This window comes from Chiloscyllium plagiosum, chromosome 7 (assembly GCF_004010195.1).
Source record: "Chiloscyllium plagiosum isolate BGI_BamShark_2017 chromosome 7, ASM401019v2, whole genome shotgun sequence".
Taxonomy (NCBI): Eukaryota; Metazoa; Chordata; class Chondrichthyes; order Orectolobiformes; family Hemiscylliidae; genus Chiloscyllium; species Chiloscyllium plagiosum.
This window is the reverse complement of record NC_057716.1, coordinates 25052303-25077224: the sequence shown is the minus strand read 5'-3', so window position 1 is coordinate 25077224 and position 24922 is coordinate 25052303. Positions and strand designations below refer to the sequence as shown.

Sequence of the window (24922 nt, the reverse complement as noted above, 5' to 3'; positions counted from 1 at the left end):
GAATGAAATCGGAAATTGCCAGTAAAATTCACAGAATCTTCATGTCATAAACTTAGAATTTTACCCAATGATGCTGATTATTGAGAACACTTACATCTTTGTATATTCTGGACAATATAGCATTTTTCCCTTACGGTCAAGGAATGGGGAAACAATCCGAGGAGCCATGGTATTTCCCAGCAGTAAAGTAGAATTTGATGTAAATCTCGTTGCAATACATAACTGGCCAATGTTGAGAGGTTTTATATAGCTATACACATACACATACATATATATGACAGTGCCTTGTCCATTTATCTATCATGCCACATAACAATAACATGGTGCTGACTCTCTGGAAGAGGGATCCCATGCCTTTGCTCCTCTTCTGCAATCTTTCCTTCATAGAATGAAGTTATTTGAAAACAAAAGAGAGAGGATGTTTTAGGCTTTTTTTTTGCATGCGTTTTCTGAGATTGCCTCATTTTTAAAAATAAAATCCACCCTTGCTCTAGCAAAATGAAACGGTGCTGGGATGTTGAAGGAAGGGAGGAATCCACCCCTTTCATGAACTTTAAAATAACAGCTAGTGCTTGTCTATTGAAAGCGAGGTTCCATTGGAATGAAGCAAACAGCGTTCCTTCCTCTGCTGAATCGTCTAATTACACCCAACTACCCCCCCACCACCTCACCCAGTCTCTTTGTGCAGTGAGGTAGGCCATGAATGGGAGGCTCCCACTCCAAGCTTTCACAGGGCCAGGGCCTTACACTGCATTGCAGCTGCTTCGATTTCCTGATGGCATTTTCTGTCTGGGTTGTGGAATCTCTCTTCTGCAACCCCCCCCCCCCCCCCCCGCCTGCTCATCCCTGTTAGCCCCCAAGGCGCTTGCTACAGTGATGCTATTGTGTGGATCGACAATGCACTAATTGGAAGCGACAACGAGGCACTGAGACCGCTCAAGTTTAATTTGCGAGATCCTCAGGTTTTTTAAAAATAAAAAAAAAATCACCCCAGCAAAACAGCTTGACGATGACAAAAAAATCAGTTGAGTTCACACGAAGTCCCACAAGTTAAACAGAGGAAATGAAGCGTAGTCAATCACCATCCCCACCAGTTTAATTTGCGAGATCCTCAGGTTTTTTTAAAAATAAAAAAAATCACCCCAGCAAAACAGCTTGACGATGACAAAAAAAATCAGTTGAGTTCACACGAAGTCCCACAAGTTAAACAGAGGAAACGAAGCGTAGTCAATCACCATCCCCACCTCAAAATTTCCACCTACCTACCCACCCCCACTCCATCCCCCAAACATCAAAGGGGCTGACAACTCCAATGCATGGGGAACGAACACGGGTACTACAAATGTGCTGAAATGTTAGCCACCTGTGAAGGTAAGCTTCCATCAAAGTGGAAAATCCTAAGCGTGTGAATCAATCAAAAATTGTGTGAAAAGTAAGCAACGGAAACCAGGCTTTCCAAGTTTGAGCAGACATTGTTTCATTCTGGACACACTGTGCATTTTCTGAGGGAACACGTGATCGAGAGGAGACCATTCAATCCCTTGAACCTGCTGCACCATTCAAAAGTGATCGAAAGGCCAGCTGAAAAAAAACCTCCCTTCCGCGCCCCCTCCTTTTCATCTTGGTTTTGAGGGAGTGCAGCATTGTTGGAACAACTGTCTTCTTGATAAAATGTCAAACCAGTGCCATGACTATCCTGTCAAGTCATAGAGTCATACAGCACAGAAACAGACCCTTCGGTCAAACCAGGCCATGCCGAACGTAATCCCAAACTAAACTAGTCCCAACTGCCTGCTCCTGGCCCATATCCCTCCAAACCCTATCAAAATGTCTTTTAAACACTATAATTGTGCTCATATCCAGTTGTAAAAGATCCCATGGCATTATTCTGCAGACCAGGGATGGCACGGTGGCACATTGGTTAGCACTGCTGCCTCACAGCGCCAGGGTCCCATTTCGATTCCAGCCTCAGGCGACCGTCTGTGTGGAGTTTGCACATTCTCCTCGTGTCTGCGTGGGTTTCTCCCGGGTACTCCAGTTTCCTCTCACAGTCCAAAGATGTGCAGGTCAGGTGAATTGGCCGTTCTAAATTGCCCATAGTGTTAGGTGCATTAGTCAGAGGGAAGTGGGTCTGGGTGGGTTACTCTTCAGAGGGTCGGTGTGGACTGGTTGGGCCAAAGGGCCTGTTTCCACACTGTAGGGAATCTAATCTAATCCAATAACCAGCTGATGCAAACATTGAACGCTGGAGAAACTCAGCCAGTCTGGCAGCATCCGCGGAGAGAAAAACAGAGATAACGTTTTGAGTCTGCTATGATTCTTTAGAGTCCATTTCTGAAGAAGGTAGAAATCAACGAAGGTAGCACACATCAGGGATCAAATTTGGGATCTTCCTGCTTTGCAGCTTCTGCTGAATGACAGCTCTTGCTTGGCTCAGTGCAACACAATTAATAAAATGCAAAATACTGGTGCGATAGAATTAAACAGCTTTATTTTCAGATCAGCTTTAGTGGCTCCAACCTTACAAAAATGTATCTCAGGATAATTCCTCCTGTTAAGATGTATGTACATAAATATATTATTATATTATAAAAGCAGCAGACTTCAAATTTAGAGCTTTACCACCACAGCAAATAATAGATGACAGATATGAGTTCGCACTTGTCCCTTATAGCCCCTCCACATCTACAGCAGACTCCTTGGTTCATGTGATGTAATCCTATCTTGGAAAGGACAAGACAGACTGTGAGTGATCATAAGTTTTTTTTAAAATCTGTGAGTGGAGGAGACAATGTCCCAAATCTGAAGCAGGCAACAGCAGCCACTACATCCCACAATTTCCCATGCTTCCATGGACACAGTCTGCTGCCTAACGTGGTGTACCAAAATGCTACAACAGTTCCACTTCCAGTTCTTCCATCAAGCTTTCTCTTGCAATCATTTCTGCTTTTCACTGTTTAAACAGCAATGCCACTTGCTTAATGTGCTCAACAGCACCTTCCACAATAAATGTATAATTTACATATGCATATTAGTGAGACCAAGGACTTTTGGATTCAAAGCCAAATTCAGATACAGATATAATCTGTTGGAAGGGTTAAGACAGTGGTTGGTGTTGAGTTTCAATGTGATCTCCGCATCCCCTCTCCCCAGTGAACCACCAGAGCCCACTCATCTCCCAAGCAACTTACTTGGGAACCATATTTCATTGGTATTGCACCTGAGTTACACCCTAATCCAAAGTGGCTACATAACCCATGCTGAAATTCTATATCTACCGGTTGGTTGGATACACCAAAAGGTGCCATGTACAGGTGCCAATTGTTACCAGCAGTAGCCAGACTCTAAAACAAAACACTTACTATAGATCAGGGGATCAATCAGGCTTTTAAAAAAAAAAACAGCTTTTAAACTCACTATGTACCAGATACAAACATATTTTGAACATGGCTAAAAATTCACTTCTCAAATTGAGTTGATCAAATGAGCCTAGTGGAAAAGTGCAATTCTTAGACACCGAGTGAAACAAAATCTCTGCTTGATCCCTTCGCATTTTGGTATCCCTAAATTCCCATTGTTCCCTAAAAGTCTTTGAGTGTGTGCCCACTGTTATCCCAAGTGCACCTATTTATCCCAGTCCTTGCTCAGTGTGCATAGTCTAGAGTTCACTGCTAATCACTGTAGGCTCTCTCTAATGTAATAGTGATTGTGGGATCTAAACTTCACTTGTGGGTTCCAGGTTTGCAATGTTGATCAATGTTCCTAGGTGTGCACTGATTCATATCATTTTGTTAACCCTCAGAGTCTTACTAACTTATTAAAATAAAATAAAACAAAATTTTACACCGATTCCTGATCAGACGTTTTGAGCTTAAACCCTTTGATTTTCACCCTGTTGTTCACTTCGACCTGGTTTAGTCAACCCCACCACCATCTCCCCTTTTCTTTTTGATGATTAATCCTCAGAATGTTGCAAGTTGTGAGAACAGGTTCCAAATTTGGTGGCGTGGCCAACAGTGGCAGGGAAAAGGTGAAATAAAACAAACTAACAATCTGCTGTCCAACCAATTAAGCTTTTAGAATAGATCAGATGCTGCAGGAAAATTGCTGTTAAAATAATTTTTCCCATGCATTGGTTGACCTGTAAGTAATGGTAACTATATATGGATCTTGGATGGTGACTTCATATTTTCCAGAATAATTGAGAATACAGAAAGGAAAATAACCTGAAGGGAATCCTGGAGGGTCAGGGATTTGGTGGTATACATCCTGTTCCTCTGGGATACACAGTCGATTTAGTTCGAAGGAGAGGCTTATTGCCAAAGGGAAATGGAATTGTTTACCTCTTTGGCACGTAGTGCCCACAAATACCTCCAAGGTTGGACACGGTAAAAATGAGGTGCAACATACAATCCTGGGTCTGCTCTGACAAGGGGGTGTATTTTAAACCCAACGTAAAAACACAACGACATCAATGTCACCCCACCGTTTTGCACACAGACTGGAATGAGGCTGGGAATTTGGCACCAAGTTAAGTGGAATTCTGTACACCGCTGGAAACCAATCGTGTCACTCAAGCGTTTTTGACTGTCGAGGGCCGAGATGGTGGATACATGACAACAAATTCACAACGGATATATTTTAACAGCAACCTACATTGTGCATTATAATGTAGAAGGGGCAGTCTCCTGCACTCAATTCATCTTTCGATACCATACCTTCTCCCACCTCATCCAGCTTATTTTAAAATCACCAAAAGATCCCCCTTCAATTCACTGTGTTCCTGAGCACAGGGATCCGAACGCACCCAGCCCTATTTCTTCATTCACGAAAGATTAGATTGAGAATTCGATGTTTGAGTCAAGTCTGACCTCGACATCAGCTGTTTGGGCAGGAGAATTCGAAAGCATCGCAAAACTCAAAGTCGCCATCCAAGTCCAACGTGCGCCAGAAAGAACGCGGCTTCTTCTGCAGCTCCCTGTGCACACACCGTGGGCAGGGAACACTCCTCGACTTGCACTCAGCGTGGAACACAGCTCCGCAAATCTCACACCTACAGAGAAATAATAAAGCCTGTGTTCATCATCTCAGTTTATAATCAAAGCAGAAATTAAATCTGATTTCAATAGGGCCCATCCCACCACCTCAGGATGGTCCAAACAGCTATGCAACCAATTAAGTACTTAGTGAATGGTAATCACAGTTTTAATCGATGAACTAAAAGATTTTGATAAGTATCTAGTTTAAATAAAGGCAAAATTTAACCCAATACAACAAAAACAGCCACTCAGTTCCCTATTCCAGTGGAAGTGCCATCCAGTTAGTCCCACTCATTTGTGCTTTCCCCATTGCCCCCATATTCCGTTTGATAAATGCAGGCAATTCTCTTTTGAAAGTTGCAATTGAATTTGCTTCTGCCACATTTCCACAAACCGCATGTCAATCATAACCAACAGCACTGAGATGTGAACAATATTCTAAAACGATATACACAATTAATGTCCTCAGTAATTGTTTCACAACTACATTCTAAAGTCACAATTTTATAACATATGAACAGATGCATTGCCAAGTTGTATGACCTTTATGGCAGTAATTAAGCTGAACAGCAGTAAGAACTTAAGAAATAAGAAGGGCATTTGGCCCCTCTAGCCTGGCCCACCATTCTGTAAGATCATAGCTGATCTACCCCAGGCCACAACCTACATTCTCTCTCATATTTGTGCAGAGCTTGGTTTCGTGAATCAGAAGTCGATGTATCTGCACGTTGACTGGGGTGCACGGACCCTCCCAGCAGATGAATGGTCATGCAGCTTATGGGAACATTAGCTTCAACTCCACTCCGGAGCCAGCTCCTCATAGCCCTCAACTCCCTGAATGTTCAGAAACATATCTACTGCCTCTTGGAATACTTTATGTGATTCAGTCCCCACAACTTTCTGGGGCAAAGAATTCCAAACATTTACTACCCTCTGGGGGAAGAAATTCCTTTACGTTCCAGATTGAAATGTATGCCCCCTTATTCTACGACTAGTTTTCACAATTCATAGCATTAGTTTTTGATTGGATACTCTCGTTAACGATGGGTAGTTCGGCCTTCTCATCAAGATTCTTGATTGATACCAGAATGAACAAGCAGAAACAAAAGTAAGCTCAAAACTAACACCAAAACTTGCACATGCTTCATTGGAAATGTGGGAGAGATCTATACTTGCTTGCTGATCCAATAAGCTTTACACCCAAATTTAGTCAGGTGTCCAGATATCATGTCACCACACAGTGATGCCGTTGACACCCCGACAAATCAGACAACTAATGCCAACTTACTTTCCAGTACCACATGTGAAGATCGGGCCTTCAGAAGAGTATCTGAAGTTTGTGGAACTGGACCCCTGTACAGGAAAGTGCAAATTATCTGAAGCAGCAGCAGCAAGAACCTCCCATGACTGGGATTCACTTTTGTTTCTTCACTCCTGTTACTGATCATTGATGTATGAATAGCAAACAGTTCAATAAAGTTGTTCAACACTCTGACCCATTCATGGAAACCGAGCAAGGTGAGGGATCAAAATCCACCAACTACCTTTGGCGCCGCGTATTTAAAAGCATCAACTCTTTTGGTTAATCATTACTGATAAACAGCAAAACAATTGCTGCCTTCACAATCCTGTATACCAGTGATTGAAAACTCAGTGATTAACTCCCCGACTATTTCTCACAACATAACCTATCAATTTGAAATGCTTAGAGTGAGACACCAGATATTAAAAGGCACAAAGAAGTGAGCAGAGTGTGAGGCCAGGGCAGAGGTGTCCTCAAACTCCTTGCTAATTCTGTCAGGGAAGCACTCCTCCCTCCTCCAAGCTCCCAAAGTAGCCCAAAGTAAAGTTATTTGTTCAAAACCTTATCTTGGCCTCTTCTACCTAGTAGATGCCCATTTCAACACTGGGTGAACCTTTCAATTGTCTCAACACAACATCTTAGATTATAGAAACATAGAAAATAGGAGCAACATTAGGGCCTTTGATCCTGCTCTCCTATTCAATATAATCATGGTTGATCATCTAACTCAGTAACCAGTTCCTGCTTTCGCCCATGCCCTTTAGCCCTAAGAACTACAGTGGAAATGTGATTATCCGAACGAGGTGGGCGGGCACTATTTTGTTCGGATAATCGATTATTCAGAAAATCGATTAAATGCCTTTCCTCTGAGGCTCGGAGTTTTAAAGTCTGCTCTCCATTCAGGAGACTAGCAGCTGCACACAGCACGAGAGGCCCCACCCCCCCCAAATCCATCACCGCCCCCCCCTTGTCCAGCACCAACCCCCCAACCCGGTCCAACCCCACCCGCCGCCCCAAACCCGGCCCATCCCCACCCACAATTCAGTCCACACCTAACTCGGTCCAACCCTGCCCCCAATTCGGTCCAACCCCACACCCTGACCCCATCCAACCCTGCCCCCCAGCAAAAACTGCTGCTGCTGCAGTTTCCTTTGTGGGGTAAGTCTCCAAATAGCACACAGACACAGCCACACACGCAACTTTTTACTACAAATTTTTGACAGGTTCCACATTTGCCCTGCACAGGTCAATGTTGGAGAGATTATTCCTGGGAAGCCAGAGGTGGGGCGAGGTGGTTAGGGTACACCCCTCTGTGGAACTCCAGGGTAAGTGTGGGAAGAGAGAGAGGGCGGGAGGTCAGTTATTTGGAGACCGTGCCTGTTTAAATCACTATTGGAAACACGTCTTTGATGTAATGTTTCTATCGGGACCTAGAGATCTCCTTTGGATAATCAGATTTTTGAATAATTGGTATTCGGATAATCGAGGTTCCCCTGTATATCTAATGCCTTCTTGTAAACATTCAATCTCTTAGCCTCAGTCACTTTATTACAGACATTCCTACAGGCTCACCACCCTTTGGGTGAAGAGATTGTGCATCTCAGTCCTAATGGCTGACACAGTTGTTAAACTGTGACCCCCTTGTTCTGGACTCCCCGGTCATCAGGTACATCCTCCCTACGTTTACTCAGTTCAGTCCTATTAGAATTTTGTCTGTTTCTATGAGAACGCTCCTCACTCTTCTAACTGATCCAGTCTCTCTACATACCTCAGTCCTGTCTTCCCAGAATCAGCAGGTAAACCTTAACTGCGCTCCCTCCTTGGCCAAAAGATCCTTCCTCAGTAAATCAAAACTGTACACTGTTCTCCAAGTGTGGTCTCACCTGTACAATTGCAGCAAGACATCCCCGCTCCTCGATTCAAATCCTCTTGCTAAGGCGGCCAACACGCCTCTTGTCCTCTACACCTGCATGCTTACTTTCACCAATTGATGTGTGAGGATGCCCAGGTCTCACTGGACCTCCCTCCTCCCCCCCCCCCCCCCCCCCTCCAAATCTATTGCCAGGAAGGATCTACTTTCCTGTTTTTTTTCTAACAAGGTGGATAACCCAACGGTTTATCCACATGATACTTCATCTGCCAGACATTTGCCAAATCACCCAATCCGTCCAAATCACACTGAAGCATCTCTGCATCCTCCTCACAGTTCACCCTTCCACCTAGCTCTGTGTAGTCTGCAGACCTGGAGATATTATATTTAGTTGCCTCTCCTAAATGCTTAATAATTAGGAGAATCGTACTGATCGCAGTGGTACCCTGCTAATTATTGGCTGACAATCCGAAGATGATCTGTTTATTCCTGTTCTTTATTTCCTATCTGCCAACCAGTTCTCCATCCATGTCAATACACTAGCCCAATCCCATAAGCTTTGATTTTACATGCTAATCTTATTATATGGGACCCTATCAAATGGCTTCTGAAAGTCCAAGTAAACCACATCTACTGATTTTCCCTTATTAACACCACTAGTAATGTCCTTGAAATATTCCAATAGATTATTCAAGTGTGATTTCCCTTTTGTAAATCCAGGCCGACTGTGTCCAATCCTGCCACAGCTTTCTGCTATTAAACCTTTTATAAAATGATTCTAGCATTTTCAGCTTTTAGTCATTTTTAGTCTCCAGCTTGGACTATTTCTGTCACTTAACAATGTTTAAGACTTGCTTTTGAATATTTATATACAAAGAGAACAAAGAAAATTTACAGCCCAGGAACAGGCCCTTCGGCCCTCCAAACCTGAACCGATCCAAATGTACTGTCTAAACCTGTCGCCCAATTCCTAAGCATCTATATCCCTCTGCTCCCCACCTACTCAAGCATCTGTCCAGACGCACCTTACCGTGCCTACCTCTACTGGTAACACCTTCCAGACACCTACCACCCTCTGTGTAAAGTGCTTTCTGCCTTGAACGCGTGACCTCTAACCTTGAACGCGTGACCTCTCGTTATTGAATCCTTCACCCTGGGAAAAAGCTTCTCTACCCACCCTGTCTATACCCTTCATGATTTTGTAAACCTCAATCATGTTCCCCACAATCTCCTTTTTTTCTCATGAAAAACAGTCCCAACCTACTCAACCTCTCTTCATAGTTAGCACCTTCCATACCAGACAACACCCTCGTAAACCTTCGCCAAAATATAGATGAGAATTTAAAGGCTATAGATCACTGATTAAAACCTTTGGAGCACAAGCCAGTTATCCACACTCCAATTCTTCTTCTTAATAAACACACATTTCTCAACAGCACAGTCGATGTTCTTACACCCCCAAGGACAATGGCAGTTAAAGATGGCAGCTCACCACCACCTTCTACAGGACAATTAGGGGTGGGCAATAAATGCTGACGTAAAGGGACACCCACATTCCAGAACTCTTTGAACCAATGCAAAGAGTTTCTCCACATCTAGCACTCAATTCTCCAGCCCAGAAAGTCATGATCACAAGTCCTGTTCCAGTGAATTCAGTCCACAGTCCAGCCTGATACTTGAAGTACTGAAGGACTACTGCACTGCTGGAGGAGGTATTTTCTGCATGAAACATTGAACCGAGACCCTGTTAAGAGTCCCAGTATTATTCAAGAAGAACAGGACATTTCTTCCAGTGTCTTTTCTTTTTAATCATTCATGGGATGTGGGTGTTGCTGGCTAGCCCAGCATTTATTGTCCATCCTAATTTTCCCAGTAGGCAGTTAAATATCAACCCCATTGCTGTGGGTTTGGAGTCACATGTAGGCCAGACCAAGTAAAGATAGCAGATTTCCTTTCCTAAAAGGAGCATAAGTGAATCAGATGGGTTGTTATATCAATTGTCATTGTTATATAGTCATCATTAGACTTGATTTTTTTCAAATTCCAGTCTTTTATTCACAACGGAATTAAAATTTCATTAACTGCCATGATGGGATTCAAACCCACGTCCTGAGAACATCAGTTTGGGGCTCTGGATCCAGTAACATTACCACTACACTACCACCTCAACATGGTTAAATTAGTGAATAGTGACCTGTTTATCAATATCCAAAGTAGGTTTACTTAATTACTATTTTTGGGTATTTGGTATGGGCAAATTGCTTGCATTATTCCCTGACCACACTTCAAAAGTACACATGTGGCAAAGAACATTCTGGAATCATGAAAGGTGCAATATAAATACAAGTTGAATTCAAGACTCTTTTTCCTTTCTGATTTTATATATAACCAGATCACTTTTCTGCACCATCCCTGGTACCGTACCCTCTGTGACAGTTTCTAAGCTGAAGTGCCTTCCATTTGGTTACAAAATGGAGAAGGCAGCTGCACTGGTGCGACACACCTTTAACCAACGCAAAGGACGTGGTTCACCCAGGCACCTGGGCTTTGTTTCAAAAGGAAATGGGGTGTTGCTGATGGACCACTGATCCATCCAGCCACCTGCACTCAGCTGTTTCGGCCTTGTTTGTAGTTTTTGTGAAGAGGAATTGTTGGCCTGTGCTTGGTGAATCACACACTTGCTTTGAAGAGAAACACAACACAGAAACACTAGAGAGAAAAAAAAAGTCTGGTTCAGACTGTTTAAACAAACATTAAGTAACAGTCTAGTTGATGAGGCGTAAGAAGTTTGCCCTGTGCTAATACTACCAATTCATAACAGACATGAACAGGCTTTACAAAATAACCAAAATCAACTGCCTTTATCATGCCTATTGTGTTATTTCAGAAGCAGCTATGTCACTAAGGGTAATAATAACTTATTTTTCCTGTCTTACTACTGCTAATCCCCATCAAACCTCCTTGATCTCTTTATTTCCCTCCAGCTCTAATCCAACAATAAATTCTCTGATCCCTTCCCTTTTGTGCTTCTGTGAAGTGACACGGGATGTTCTCCCGTGTGTGAAAACACAGTACATGCAAGTTGTGGCTCTGTCTTTCCTCAGTCAGAAGGTGCTGGTTAAAGTCCCACTTCACAGACCTGAGTACCTAACCTAGGCTGACACTAGACTGCTATTCTAATGGACAGCTGCACTGTCAAAGTTATCATTCAAATGAGACATTAAACCTGGGCTTCCCAAACTAATTTTTGTTTTTTTTAGATGGAGGAGGAGTTGGAGAAGACTCCTGTTGGGCTCAGCAAACACCTTTTGGCTTCAATCCACAATGACTACGGTGCAGATCCAAACTAGTGCCAATGGCCCCTTTACATTTTGTATAGTCAAACAGCCTGATGTTGGAGGCCTGAACCCTGTCGCAAGTAACTTTAGTCGGAAATTTTAAACTAAAAAGCATACGGATAAAACAACTCTCCAGCATCCAGCACCCCCCCACCACCACCCACACATTAACACTCCCCTCTTCATGACTCTCACCAGCATCTCACCCGCACCGAATTCTCACGGGTAATGATTCCTTTTAAAATACCCCTCCTCCCCATCCCCGTCCATAACCCATACCCAATCAATCAGATATTTCACCCTCCTTCCGCTAACCAACCCCCCCTCCCCCCTCTCAGGCATTGTCACCACCCAACCCCCACTCTCATGTGTGGGGCTCTTGGCTATTTTGCAAAAACAAAGTGGGGTCACCATAAGAAAATAAAATCTCTACAGTGCAGAGAGGCGCCATTTGGCCTATCAAGTCTGCACTGACCCTCCAAAGTAGCACCCCACCCTATCCCCATAACATTGAATTCACAAAGACTGAATTTTAATTTTGATCAATGCTGACAGGGTACTGTGGTTTTTCCCAAATTACTGGTGCTTGAGCACGAGCACGAGCACGAGGCAGGCTGACCCAAGGCCCTGTTATCTCTCTGTGGTGAATGTGAAGTATGAAGAGCAGGGGTGATTCCCTTTACAGTCTGGCCTCCCTCAATTAACATCACTAAAGCACATTATCTATTCACTGTCACGATGCTTTTTGTGGACGCTTGCTGTGCACGAATTAGTTGCCGTGCTTTCATTACAATAGAGACTACACTCCAGAAGAAAAATTAGTTAGCTGTGAAGTGTTGTGGGTGTCCTAGGTTTGAAAAGCTACCGTGTGAACGTTTAATATTTTGAAATGCAAGTTTTATTCTTCTCTTTTCTCATTTCTTTGCCCCAAAGTTACTTACACTATTCTAAAATTTCTCAGCACTGTTCAGTCATTCACACCGCAGAGCCATTGGTCTCTGTCAGATGCATTATCTTCTCACATCTATTGCTGGTGAATTTAGGGAAAAGACCATTCTACAAGCTACAGTGTTAGCAAAGCCCCCTCGGGGTCGGCAATCTATTCAGCATTGGAACAAAATAAACCAAAAACAGCAAAGTCCCGCTTTTCACCTGTGACCTGGATTGAGTTAGTTATGTCCCCAGCTAGATTAATTGTCCTCAATTCTAAGCACCGCATTTATAGGAAAAGTGTTACGGTATTGCAGAGAATGTTTACTGGAGTGGTACCAGGAATTAGGTTCTTCAGTTAAGCAGAAAGGCTGCGGTGTTCTTTTTAGGGCAATGGAAGCTAAAGGGAGATTTAAATTTCCTCTAGAGACTTTGGTAAATTACATAAGGAGAAGCTATTGCCACAGACAGGAATAGGAGAAACCAGAGGACAAAAATTTAAGGTAACTGGCAAAAGAAATTTGGGCAGGGAATGAGAATGTTTTCAAATGTACTGAATGATGGTGATCGTATTGCATCCATGATGTAAGCAGGTTCAATAGTAATACTCACAGGAAATCAGAAAAGTATTTTAAAAGGAATCATTTACAAGGCTAATGAGAACAGAACAAAGGATTAGGAATGATCACCCAGAAACCCAGACATATTGGGCTAATGACCACTTTAGGCATATAGTGCTTTAATTTCATAATTGCAAATAATGACTGAGATTCAACTTGCTCTTTGCTGACTGTCGAGTTGTTATGCATCCATGTTTATAAGGTAATTGTGAGTTTCACAGAGAATGGAAATAGGGTCATTTGTTACACAGCCTAAGGTAGTGGCCAATTTTTGAATACAAAGATTGCATAACAACTACTAAGTAATTATTGAACCTCATGATGATTCGGAGATGCCGGTGTTGGACCGGGGTGTACAAAGTTAAAAATCACACAACACCAGGTTATAGTCCAACAGGTTTAATTGGAAGCACACTAGTTTTCGGAGCGTCGCTTCTTCATCAGGTGGTTGTGGAGGCCACAATTGTAAGGCATAGAGTTTATAACAAAAATTTGCTATAAATTCTGTATCTTACAGTTGTGTCCTCCACAACTACCTGATGAAGGAGCGTTGCTCCGAAAACTAGTGTGCTTCCAATTAAACCTGTTGAACTATAACCTGGTGTTATGTGATTTTTAACTATTTAATCTCAGTTACTGAAGATTAATCACAGGGAGTAAAGGCAATCATGATTAAGACAACAGAATTTTGGCTATAGTACCCATGAGAACTCCACCGATCTTCAAAATAGCACCACTAGATCTTTTACACTCACCATACAGGCTTCAGATTAATGTTTTAGCTGAAAGATACCGTTTTGCACAAAGCAGCAAGCAGAGGTCCAAAAGTCTTCTCCAAAAATCAGCTATGGACAGTCAGCTGCATGTATCTAACAGGCGATGTGCGGTTAGTATATGTGATTTAATATATAGTCCTCAGTACTGATCAGGGGCTTTTCCATGTGATCTCCCTGATCTCCAATTGTTACATCCTGACTGTATCCTCCTCCAGCTCTTGATGACCTGGTGGCATTGTCGCAAGATTTATTAATCCAGAAACTCAGCTAACGTTCAGGGGACCTGGGCTCAAATTCCATCACAGCAGATGGCAGAATTTGAATTCATTTAAGAATCTGGAATTAAGGATGACCACAAAACCATTGTAAATTATTGGAAAAACCCATCTGGTTCACTAATGTCCTTTAGAGAAGGAAATCTGACATCCTTACCTGGTCTGGCCTACATGCGACTCCAGACCCACAGCAGTGTGGTTGACTCTTAACTGCCCTCTGGGCAATAAATGCTGACCGCATCGTGTGAGTAAATTAAAAAAAAACTTATCTTTCTGTATTCCTCCAATTCACACCTCACCTTGTGCACCACCATTTACTTCAGTAGCAGCTCTGCCTTCAGCTGTCTGGACCTCAATCTCTGGAATTCCTCCCTTAAACCTCTTCCCACTTTCTCAGCTTTTATGGTGTTACATAAAAAGCGATTGTTTTGACCAACAGCTCCTTATGTCGCACAACATCGAATTTTTTGGCGTCAATGCTCCTGCGAAGTGCTTGGAATGCATCACCCTATTAAAAGGTGCTATATAAATGCAAGTTGTTATTTGCTATTGAGATCACTCTGTCGCTATAATAATATTTAACATCAGCATTGAGTGCACTGACCAAGAGTCAACAGCAGAAATCGTGACAAGAATTTTTAACTGTTTCTGTGTTGGAACAGTTCCCTTGTTTGTTATGGAATTAACTCACAATGACCACAGAACTGTGAAATGGAGGGACAGTAAGGAAGCATGCTTGCAAAATGAGTCATATGGACGAGGATCAGAAACAGAAAGGGCTTGAAAAAAATCAGCTTGCCCTGACACGAAACTCAAGAAACTTCGCAAAGTGCAGCTGAAAGGAACTTGGTTCTACAGGTGAAAATAATGTTCAAACATAACCCTTAGATCATATTTTACCAGGAAAATGTGAGGACTGCTGGAAGGTCAGAGTCGAAAAGTGTGGCGCTGGAAAAAGCATAGCAGGTCAGGCAGCACCCGAGGAGGAGAGTTGACATTGTGGGCATAAGCCCTTCAGCAGGAATGTCACCAGGGCAAGAACCCATTAAGCATGTACTGTACATTCCTTTCATTAAAGGCACTGGTCATTGTCTAATTAAGTTACAGCAACTTGAACAGGCATTATTCTAACTATTTAATGTGATGGAAGGATTGAAAAGATAGAAAAGAGAGAAAATCAGAATTCATTATATATTAGAAGTAAACACGGACTCATCAATCTCTAATTAGTTCATTTCTGAACTCATGAGGTGCCCTATTCAACATGATAAGTCAACGATGCCACAATAAACCATTCCTCAATTCCCTTTTTTAGCTTGGCAATATAAGCCCCTGTTGTAGAGTCACTCCTTTTCACATTAAGCACAATTAAAGATGGAAGATATGCCTAATTAACTGAAGGCTACATATGCCTACAACAGCAGATTCATATTGTTAAGAAGTCCTCCAGCTTGAAAATAAGATAAATTAATTCATGGCCAAAATCCACTTGCCCTTTAAGAGAAGGCAAGCTTACATTGCAATTGGAATTGAACTTCTAGAGTCATACAGCGAAACAGACCCTTTGGTCCAACTTGTCTATGCTGACCAGATATCCCAATCTGACCCAGTCTGATTTGCCAGCATTTGGCCCATGTCCCTCAAAGCCCTACCTATTCACACACCCACCCAGACACCTTTTAAATGATGTAATTGCACTAGTCTTCCATCGCTTCCTCTGGCAACTCGTTCTACCCACCCTCCCTCCATGTGAAAAAGTTACCCCTCAGGTCCTTTTTAAATCTTGCCCCTCTCACCTTAAACCTATGCCTGTAGTTTTGGACCCATCCACCTTGGGAAAAGGACCTTGTCTATTTACCCTATTCATGCCCCTCTTGATTTTATAAACCTCTATAAAGGTCACTCCTCAGCCTCCAACGCTCCAGGGTGAAAAAAGCTCCCAATCTATTCAGCCTCTCCCTATAGTTCAAACCCTCTAATCCTAACAACATTCTTGTAAATCTTTTCTGCACCCTATCAAGTTTAACAACACCCTTCCTATAGATGGGAGACCAGAATTGGATGCAGTATTTAAAAGTGGCCTCACCAATGTCCTGTATAGCCGCAACATGATCTTCCAACTGCTATACTCCATGTTCTGACTTTTCAGGATAAAATCCCATTTGCCCATCTAACCTGCCCGTATATATTTTCCTGTAATCTAAAGTACATCATTGGACACAGGCTTCCAGTCGCAACCTTTGATCATCACCCTCTGCCAATTTTTGATCCAATTTGCCAAGCTGCCGTGGGCCCTAACCATCTTGTTCAGTTTCCCATGTGAGACCTTGTTTAAAACCAAAGTTTCTGTCAGAGTATGGGTGCAATGAACATGTTTAATCAAGTAATGTTCAACATCTCAACTTTCTAGGGCTCTCATGGTGCAACAGTAGTGTCCCTACACCCAGATCAGAAGGTCTCGGTTCAAAACTCAGCTGCTACACTTTTGCCACAAGAAAGTTAGTAGGGTGAAGATTAGGGAACATTCTACAAATGAGGAATACAACAGGGATGGGCTGTACCCTGGGATAATGGAGGAGCTCCCACGAACAATAATAAACTGCATTTGTTTAGTGACTTTAATGCAGTGAAAACCCCAATGTCATTCACTGGAGAGCTATCAGACAAAAGTTTACATTGAACCATGGAAATAGACATATTAAGTCAAGTGACCAGTGGTTTGGCCAAATGAGTGTCTTAAAGAAGGATATTCAGAGAGGGCAGAGAGATTTAGGGGGGGAACCCTGGAGCTTATGGCCCATACAGTTGAAGGCACAGCTATAAATGGTGGAGTGATTAAATTTGGGAATGCCAACATTTCAGAGAGTTTTAGGGCTGGAGGAAATTGCAGAGGTAGGAGTTGGCAAGGAAACTGAGAATTTGAAAACAAGAATGAGAACTGTAAAGACCATGTGCTGCCATACTAGGAGCTAACGTAGGTCAATGAGCACAATAGCGCAAGTGATACAACATGTTAACAAGTTTGGACACAAGCAGAAGATTTTTAAGTGAGCTTAAAGTTAAACAAGGATGTTGGAATGCTCAGTAACTCTCAATTCCCTTCTCACTCGGTCTAGCCCAATTTGAAAGTGGTCACAGGGTTGCAATGTCATCTCTAATCCTAACTCTAACAATCAGTCCACTGAACTATTTAGACACTGGCAAACTCACCTTTTGGTAGCAGCTCCTTCGAAAGGATAAATGATTTGCCCATTGTTGCAGATCTCACAAATGAAACCTTTCTGGCTGCACAGACTGCAGTTATACACATGAGCACTGGCAAACTTATTGATCTTCATGAGGAATGGAGCAAGTTTCCCTTCAAAGACCTTGGGAAGAAATGGGGGGAGAAAAAACGAAAATCAGAGGTTGCAAGAAATACTTCAAAAAAAGGGGAATGAGTCTGCTGCTAAAAGCTCTTTCCATGCCTTTACTATCTTCAGACTCAATTATTCATTCCTGATGAAGGCTTTTGCCCGAAATGTTGATTTTCCTGCTCCTCGGATGCTGCCTGACCTGCTGTGCTTTTCCAGCACCACTCTAACCTAGACTCTGATCTCCAGCAACTGCAGTCCTCACTTTCACCTATTCCAACAGTCTCCTGACCCAACCTCCTTCCTTCAACTTCTGTAACATCAATTCATCCAGTATTCTGCTTCTGATATTCTACCTCCCACAAAGTCCCATTCATTAATCACCCATGTTTGCTGACAGACACTGGCTATCGGTCCTGCAGTGTTTCAAATTCTATTCCATGTATTCAAATTCCTCCCTGGCCTCATCCCTTCCTATCTCTGCAAAGCTTCCTCAGATCTACGACCCCTAAGGGATCTTGGTGTTAATCCAGTCTTGGTTTCTTGTGCCTTGCATACTTAATTGTCCCATTAATATTGGCTGTGTCTTCAGTTGCCTGGGGCCCAATTTCTACAACTCCTTCCCTAAATTTCTCTGCCTGTTATGATGGTCCCTACAACTTACCTTTTGGCCAAGCCTTAGCCACCTGAAGAATCACTTCTAACAAGGCTCAGTCTGACAGCACTTCAAGTGAAACATTTCAGGGTGTTTTTAATGTTAACAGTGCTAAGTAAATGCAACTTGTTGCTGCACAATGACAACCATTTCTTCTCTCCTTCTCTACTCTCCTGAAGACATTACCTCATTGGAATAATGATCGATTGGCCTTGACAATATCCCACAATCATCCTTCCAAGTGATCATAGGTTGTATGCAAGACCAGACAATGAGCGCGGACAGGCCACTCAACTGCAAAGCTGGATCCCATCTTTAGTCAGGAACTTGCCTTAGGTTCCACTTTCTTAACCCTGGGGTGGCGAAGCCAACATGAAGCCATGATCTCCTGAGACTGAAACTGAACTGAGAACAGGGTCTCAAAGACTTTTATCCAATTTTTTTGAGCTTGGCAACAGCAACGTTTGCACTGCCTCTCCTGAATGGCATCTTGTGAAATTAGAAAACCATGGTAAACTATTTCCTCAGCTTGGCAGAGACCAACCTTGGCTCGTGCTAACATTCCGTGTCTCTAAATCACAAGATTACAGGTTTAAGTTCCATTCTAAAGACCACAGCACAAAATCCCAGATTGACACTCCAGTCCAACAGTGAGGGAGTGCTGCTACACAGGAGCTCCTACTCTTGGAGCAAGATATTAAACTTAGATCCTGTCTTTTTTCTCAGGTGGATACAAATGATGACATTTTGTCAAATAACAGTAGGGGTATTTTCTCCAGTGTTATCCCGCTACTGATACCAGTAACAAAGCAAATTATCTTGTCACGTACACATGGTTGTTTGGGGAAGCTTGCTGTGTGCAATTGGCTGTTGCATTTCCAACATTTGCAACAGTGACCACATGTTCAGGTCAGGTAGATTGGTCATGCTAAATTGCTGAAAATGTGTTGCTGGAAAAGCGCAGGTCAGGCAACATCCAAGGAACAGAAGAATCGACGTTTCGGGCATAAGCCCTTCTTCAGGGCTTATGCCCGAATTGTCGATTCTCCTGTTCCTTGGATGCTGCCTGACCTGCTGCGCTTTTCCAGCAACACATTTTCAGCTCTGATCTCCAGCATCTGCAGTCCTCACTTTCTCCATGCTAAATTGCCCATAGTGTTAGGTGCATTAGTCAGGGGGAAATGGGTCTGGGTGGGTCACTCTTCGGGGGGTTGGTGTGGACTGGGGTTGGGCCGAAGGGCCTGTTTCCATACTGTAGGGAATCTAATCTAATCTAATGTCAAAAATACTCAATTGGCTACAATGTGCTTAGACACCCTCAGGTCATGAAATGTGCTACAAAATTCAAGTCAGTATTTCTTCTGTCACTGCAACCTCCTTCACCACTATTTTTATGATTCAGACTTTCCCACAACAATTTCAACATGTTTATAGCAGATTGGCGATTTTCCTGATCTGTCCAAGACTCCTTTTTAACATAAATCCTTACGTATACCATGAATAGTTAAGTATGCTATGAGCCAATGAATTTAATTCTAGTACACTCCATCAAAGAAAGCACAGGCTCAACCCATGTTCCCCTGGCTCCTCTAAAATACACTTGGGTAAAACTAACAACCACAACTCTCATGTTCTCTGGTTACCAACATTCTTGCTGGTGGAAATAGTCAGTCTTTCACTTCAATTGACTCCTTTACTTTTTATTTTAAGTCCTCTGTTAAATGTCCACTGCACCCTCACTACTTGAGGAACAGCTTCTCCAATTTCTTCACACAATGTTATTAAACTCCAGTAAATGTCCTGCACACTCTTCAAGGTCTGGTCATCCTTTCTAACATCCAGTTTCCAAAATTGGGTACCATACTCCAGCAGAGCCTGAATTGGTAACTTAAAGGCAAGGGTAACTTGCTCAATTTTATAGGCTATTCCTTCATTAATAAAGCCAAGCCTGCATGCCGTCTTTTTTGAAGCAGCCACCCCAGCTAATCCTGCCACCTTCACAGATCTGTATGCAAACTCCAGCTCTTTCTCCTCCTGCTCCCCATTTTAAAATTTTAGAATTTAGTGTGCCTTGCCTCTCCAGTCTCCCTCTCAAAGAAATTGTTCTGAATTAAAGAACATCTGTCACTGTGCAATTTATCGATTTGCGTATGTCCTCCTGACATTTGCTCCTAATCTCTTCAGTGTTTATTATACTTGCAAGCCTTGAGTCATCTGAAAGCTCTGAAACAAATGCCCTGCATGTCCATGTTGAGGACACTGATACTAATCATCCTGGTGGACATCATTGCATACAACCCTCCAATCTGAAAAATAACCACTCACCACTAATCTCTGCTTTCGACCTTTAAGACAAATTCATGTTCATGGTATTACCTACTCTGGAATTACCTGGACTCAGTTTTACAAGTCTATTATACAGTACTTTATCCAATGAACATTCACCTAAAAAAACCCCAAAACTAGTAATTCCACAGATTCTATTATGAGTTTTCAAAAAGATTCCTTATCCAACAATGCCTTTCACAGAATCCCTATTGTATAAAACAAGCCATTTGGCCCATCAAGTCTGCACTGATCCTCCAAAGAGGATCTCCCCACTCTACCCTATGCCTATAAACCTGTTTTTCCTATGGCGAATCCAGTTAACTTGCACATCCCTGGACACCATGTGCAATTTAGTACGGCCAATCTACCTAACCTACACATCTTTGGACTGTGGGAGGAAACCGGAACACCCAGAGGAAGCCCAGTAGACACAGGGAGAATGTGCAAACTCCATACAGTCACCCAAGGGTGAAATCGAACCTGGGTCCCTGGGCTGAGAGGCAGCAGTGCTAACCACTGAGTCGCTGTGCCACCCTTTGAACAATCAAAATCCTTAATGTTGTGACAGATTTATGAAGTGATACAAAACCTCTGCCCATTGCTTAGCTCAGCTGACCCCAACTTACTTATTTTTAGATTCTCTACAGTACGGAAACAGGCCCTTCAGACCAACAAGTCCACCCTGGCCCTCCGAAGACTAACCCACCCAGACCCACCCCCCTACATTCACCCCTGACTAATGCACCTACACTACGGACAATTTAGCATGACCAATTCACCTGATCTGCACACCTTTGGACTGTGGGAGCACACGAAGGAAACCCACGCAGACACGGGGAGAATGTGCAAACTCCACACCGACAGACAGTCACCAAAGGTGGGAATAGAACCCGGGTCCCTGGCAGTGAGAGGCAGCAGTGCTAACCACTGAGCCACCATGCCGCCCCGTAAATTAAGCAAGTTTGGCTACAGCACATTTGCCCATAGATCTCAAACGTGATGTGGGACGAGTGAGTTCAACTTGCACCTCTACTTAGCTTTAGTACGTGCATGGCTTTAGTATGGTCCTCAAATGTTAAATGCCATTCACTCAATCTAAAGTCTCAGTTAATAGCAGCCTTGCCAGCGTCAGAGGTCCCAGCTTAGAGTCCCATTCCAGAGACCTGAGCATACAACCCCCATGGAAACTGCAGTACAGTACTGAGGGAAGGCAGCACTGTCACAGGTCATGTATCTCTCACGTGACATTACAGAGGACCCAACTGCCATCCTAGGTGGACAGAAAACATTCCTTGGCACTATTTCTGAGATGAGCGTGGGCATTCTCCCTGGTAAAATGTATCTCACAATCAACTTTTTTTTAGCAACGGTGGTTGAATCACTATTATGCAGTGTGTGAGAGCATGCCATGTGCAAACTGACTGCTGTGTTTCCTGCGTTACAACAGGGACTACACTTCAAAAGTACTTAATTAGCGGTCAAATATTTGGAATGCTCTGAGGCTGGCTTTCCCCTTTTCCTCTGATGGATAAAGTTTCAGCCCTGTTGTTAAGAGAATCCACATCCTGCGCTGACAGAAGAGCAGATCACGTTGCAAGTTTATATTCTGATAGGACAGATAAAGTTTATGCAACCATTATAGCAGAACATAGATATGGTGTAAACCACTAAGGCCAGTATTTGATGAATCCAGTACGGTAGAAAACATAGCTACAAAAAGGTGCTTAAACAGAAGAGAGTTGATCTTATCCTAACCTTCCAGGAATATTTGCACTATTGAGCATACTCTCTGCAGCTTTACTATACTTAAACATTAGCCTTGGTCAATATGTGAAGAAAAGATTCCAATATATACACCAGTTTACAAATAACGAAGCATTTCGGAGGAGCAGTTACTGTTCTCCAAATATAAATTGCAACATGCATTGGCACAAGATTAGCAAAACATCAACGTGATTAAAACTAGATTACCAGTTTTAGTGATGTTTATTGAGGGATAAACATTGGCCAGGATACTAGGGAGAACCCCCCTTTTCTTCAAATGGTGGGACGTAATCATTTACATTCACTTGAGGAAACAAATGGAGCCTCAGTTTAAAGTTCCATTTGTATTACAACAGCTGCAACAGTGCAGCACTCTCTCAGTACCATACTGCAGTTTAAGCCTGGGTTTTACATTCAAATTGCTGGAGCGCTGCTTGAATCCATAACTTTCTGACTTGGAGCAACAGAGCTGTTTTCTGAGCTACTGGCCAACAATGAGACATTGCACCTTTCCATCTTCATACAAGAACACAAGGAAAAAGAAAGCAGGAGATTCAAAGTGAAGAGTAAAGTTATATGCCAGTCAACTGCTAGACTTTGAGTGGCATCCTGTAGGTGAGGTTTTGCTTATAAAAGGCGACACATTGGCCAGACTCCCACTCCAATTAATTATTGAAAAACTAAACAGTCTGCTTGTCCCCTCAAATGATTAATAACAAATTCAGTAAATTAATGAGGAAAAAGTAGACTCCTGCCTCTCGCCAGGTTTTATTAATTGGTTAGCAGCATAGTTGAATCTTGATGAAAGTGTAATTGGCGAGCCAAGAAATGTTACGCTTGAACAAGGATCCTATAAACTGTATAATGTAAAATAAAAACAGGCAATTTGCAAAATTTTGTAACAAAGTCTATTTGAATAAATAATTAGAGGGAGCAGGATAGTCTCAGGCTCAGTCTTCGGCTTTACTGGGGACATGCCAAGGACACAACAGTTGATTTTCAGCTGGAAATAAAACCAGTCGGGACTCCTGCTCCAAACTGCTCTAAAAAGAGACACCCTTACACGACTACACAAGTGGATCAGGATCAGCTACGGCACCTAACACCAACCATCCTGTCAAACATCATTCTCTGCCCTGTAACCATTTTTTAAAAAAGTATCTTGGGACATTTTCCGGTGCAAAAGACACAATAAAAATTTAAGTTGTTTTTGGTGAGTGGCTTGTTGACACTGAGTTTCAACCATCATTCATGGGATTGGGGTGGGGGTTGAGGTGGTGGTGGTGGTGGTGAGGAACCTGTTAACTGCTTGTAAAACCGAACTCCAACAGATTGCCAAGGGATTCAGGGGAAACACTGGAATGGAGAGCAAATTTTATTTAGATACTTACTGCAAACTTGAGAACTAATGATCTTTTCAGCTAGGTATCCAATGTGGGTGTTAATGCTAACATTGTGTCCCCAAATTAACATGGAGAGGAATGCGTGACGGTACCAAGGGAGGTTCCTTACAGGTGCAAGGAGACTAATCTTTTGAAAAGGGAACAAAAAGACTCAAATTCAAGTATAAAGCAGTCGTTATTCAGCACGAAACTCATTGCTCGACAGTTGCACCCTCCATTGATGAATCACACAGCAAACCCTGAGTAATCACATTCATATTCACTTCAGTTTGTTTTTATTCAGCCTTTTTTTTTAAAAAAAAGAAAAACCAGGCCTTAGCAAATCCAGGCAGGTTTATTTTCCAGTTGTAGGCAGCTGCATGAGATCTACTGTCAGCAACCGACACCACACGTACAGCTCAATATGAAAGCAGCTTTAAGAATTTGGCCACTTTTGATCCTAGTTTTTCCTCATCCCGCCATGGCAGCATGCCATCAGTTTGCTCGACCCTACATTTTGCAATTCCCTCCTTAAAACGCTCTGCCTCTCTCTTCTAAAAACCTCCTTAACAAAAAGTTTTTGTTCACCTATCCAAATAACCTTTGTAGCTTTCAATGTCAAATTTTGTAGGATGAAGTTCTTGTGAAACCAATGGGGTTGTTTTAGGCCTTTAGAGGCTGAGATAACTGCAGGCTACTGCTGTTAAAAGTCCCTTTAAATTTTGTTCAGTGAATGCACATAATGAGAATCTTCAGTCAACTCTGAACACTAACTTGTTATGTCTGGTAGAATTATTGTGATGTGGACTAGATTCAGGTGTGGCCTCTCATGCACCGCAACAAATCTGTGAATTTGTGGTTCTGTGAAGTAAAGACAGTGTTACTGGAACAAACTGGACGGCACGGTGGCACAGTGGTTAGCACTGCTGCCTCACAGCGCTTGAGACCCGGGTTCAATTCCCACCTCAGGCGACTGACTGTGTGGAGTTTGCACGTTCTCCCCGTGTCTGCGTGGGTTTCCTCGTGGGTTGCGCTTCGGCGGGTCGGTGTGGACTTGTTGGGCCGAAGGGCCTGTATCCACACTGTAATGTAATCTAAATCTAAACTGTTGTGATAAAGTAGGTGATCTTCAGTTCCGGTACATCTTAAATTAAACTTCTAGGGGAGAATGCCTTTTTTTACTTCTCAGACTTGGAACCTCTTACTGGATAAAAAAAGTCAATGCAGATACTATGATTTAAAACAACAGCAATCAAATTTAAAACAAACATAACTTTAGTCAGGATGTA

General features: G+C 42.7%; 1 protein-coding gene across 6 annotated transcripts in view; it reads right to left on the bottom strand.

The window, feature by feature from the left end:
- Window positions 1–2474: 2474 nt before the first annotated feature.
- plekhm3 (pleckstrin homology domain containing, family M, member 3) overlaps window positions 2475–24922 on the bottom strand; it is a 117641-nt gene continuing 95193 nt past the window's right edge. For 5 of the 6 annotated variants that reach the window (XM_043693284.1, XM_043693285.1, XM_043693283.1 and 2 more), the window contains 2 exons: window positions 17362–17519; window positions 2475–5053 (listed from right to left, as the gene is read on the bottom strand). In XM_043693284.1, the coding sequence (XP_043549219.1) occupies window positions 4879–5053; window positions 17362–17519 (333 nt within the window). In that variant the 3' untranslated portion in view covers window positions 2475–4878. The remainder of the gene's footprint in view (window positions 5054–17361; window positions 17520–24922) is intronic. The other variant, XM_043693288.1, reaches the window with a different exon arrangement.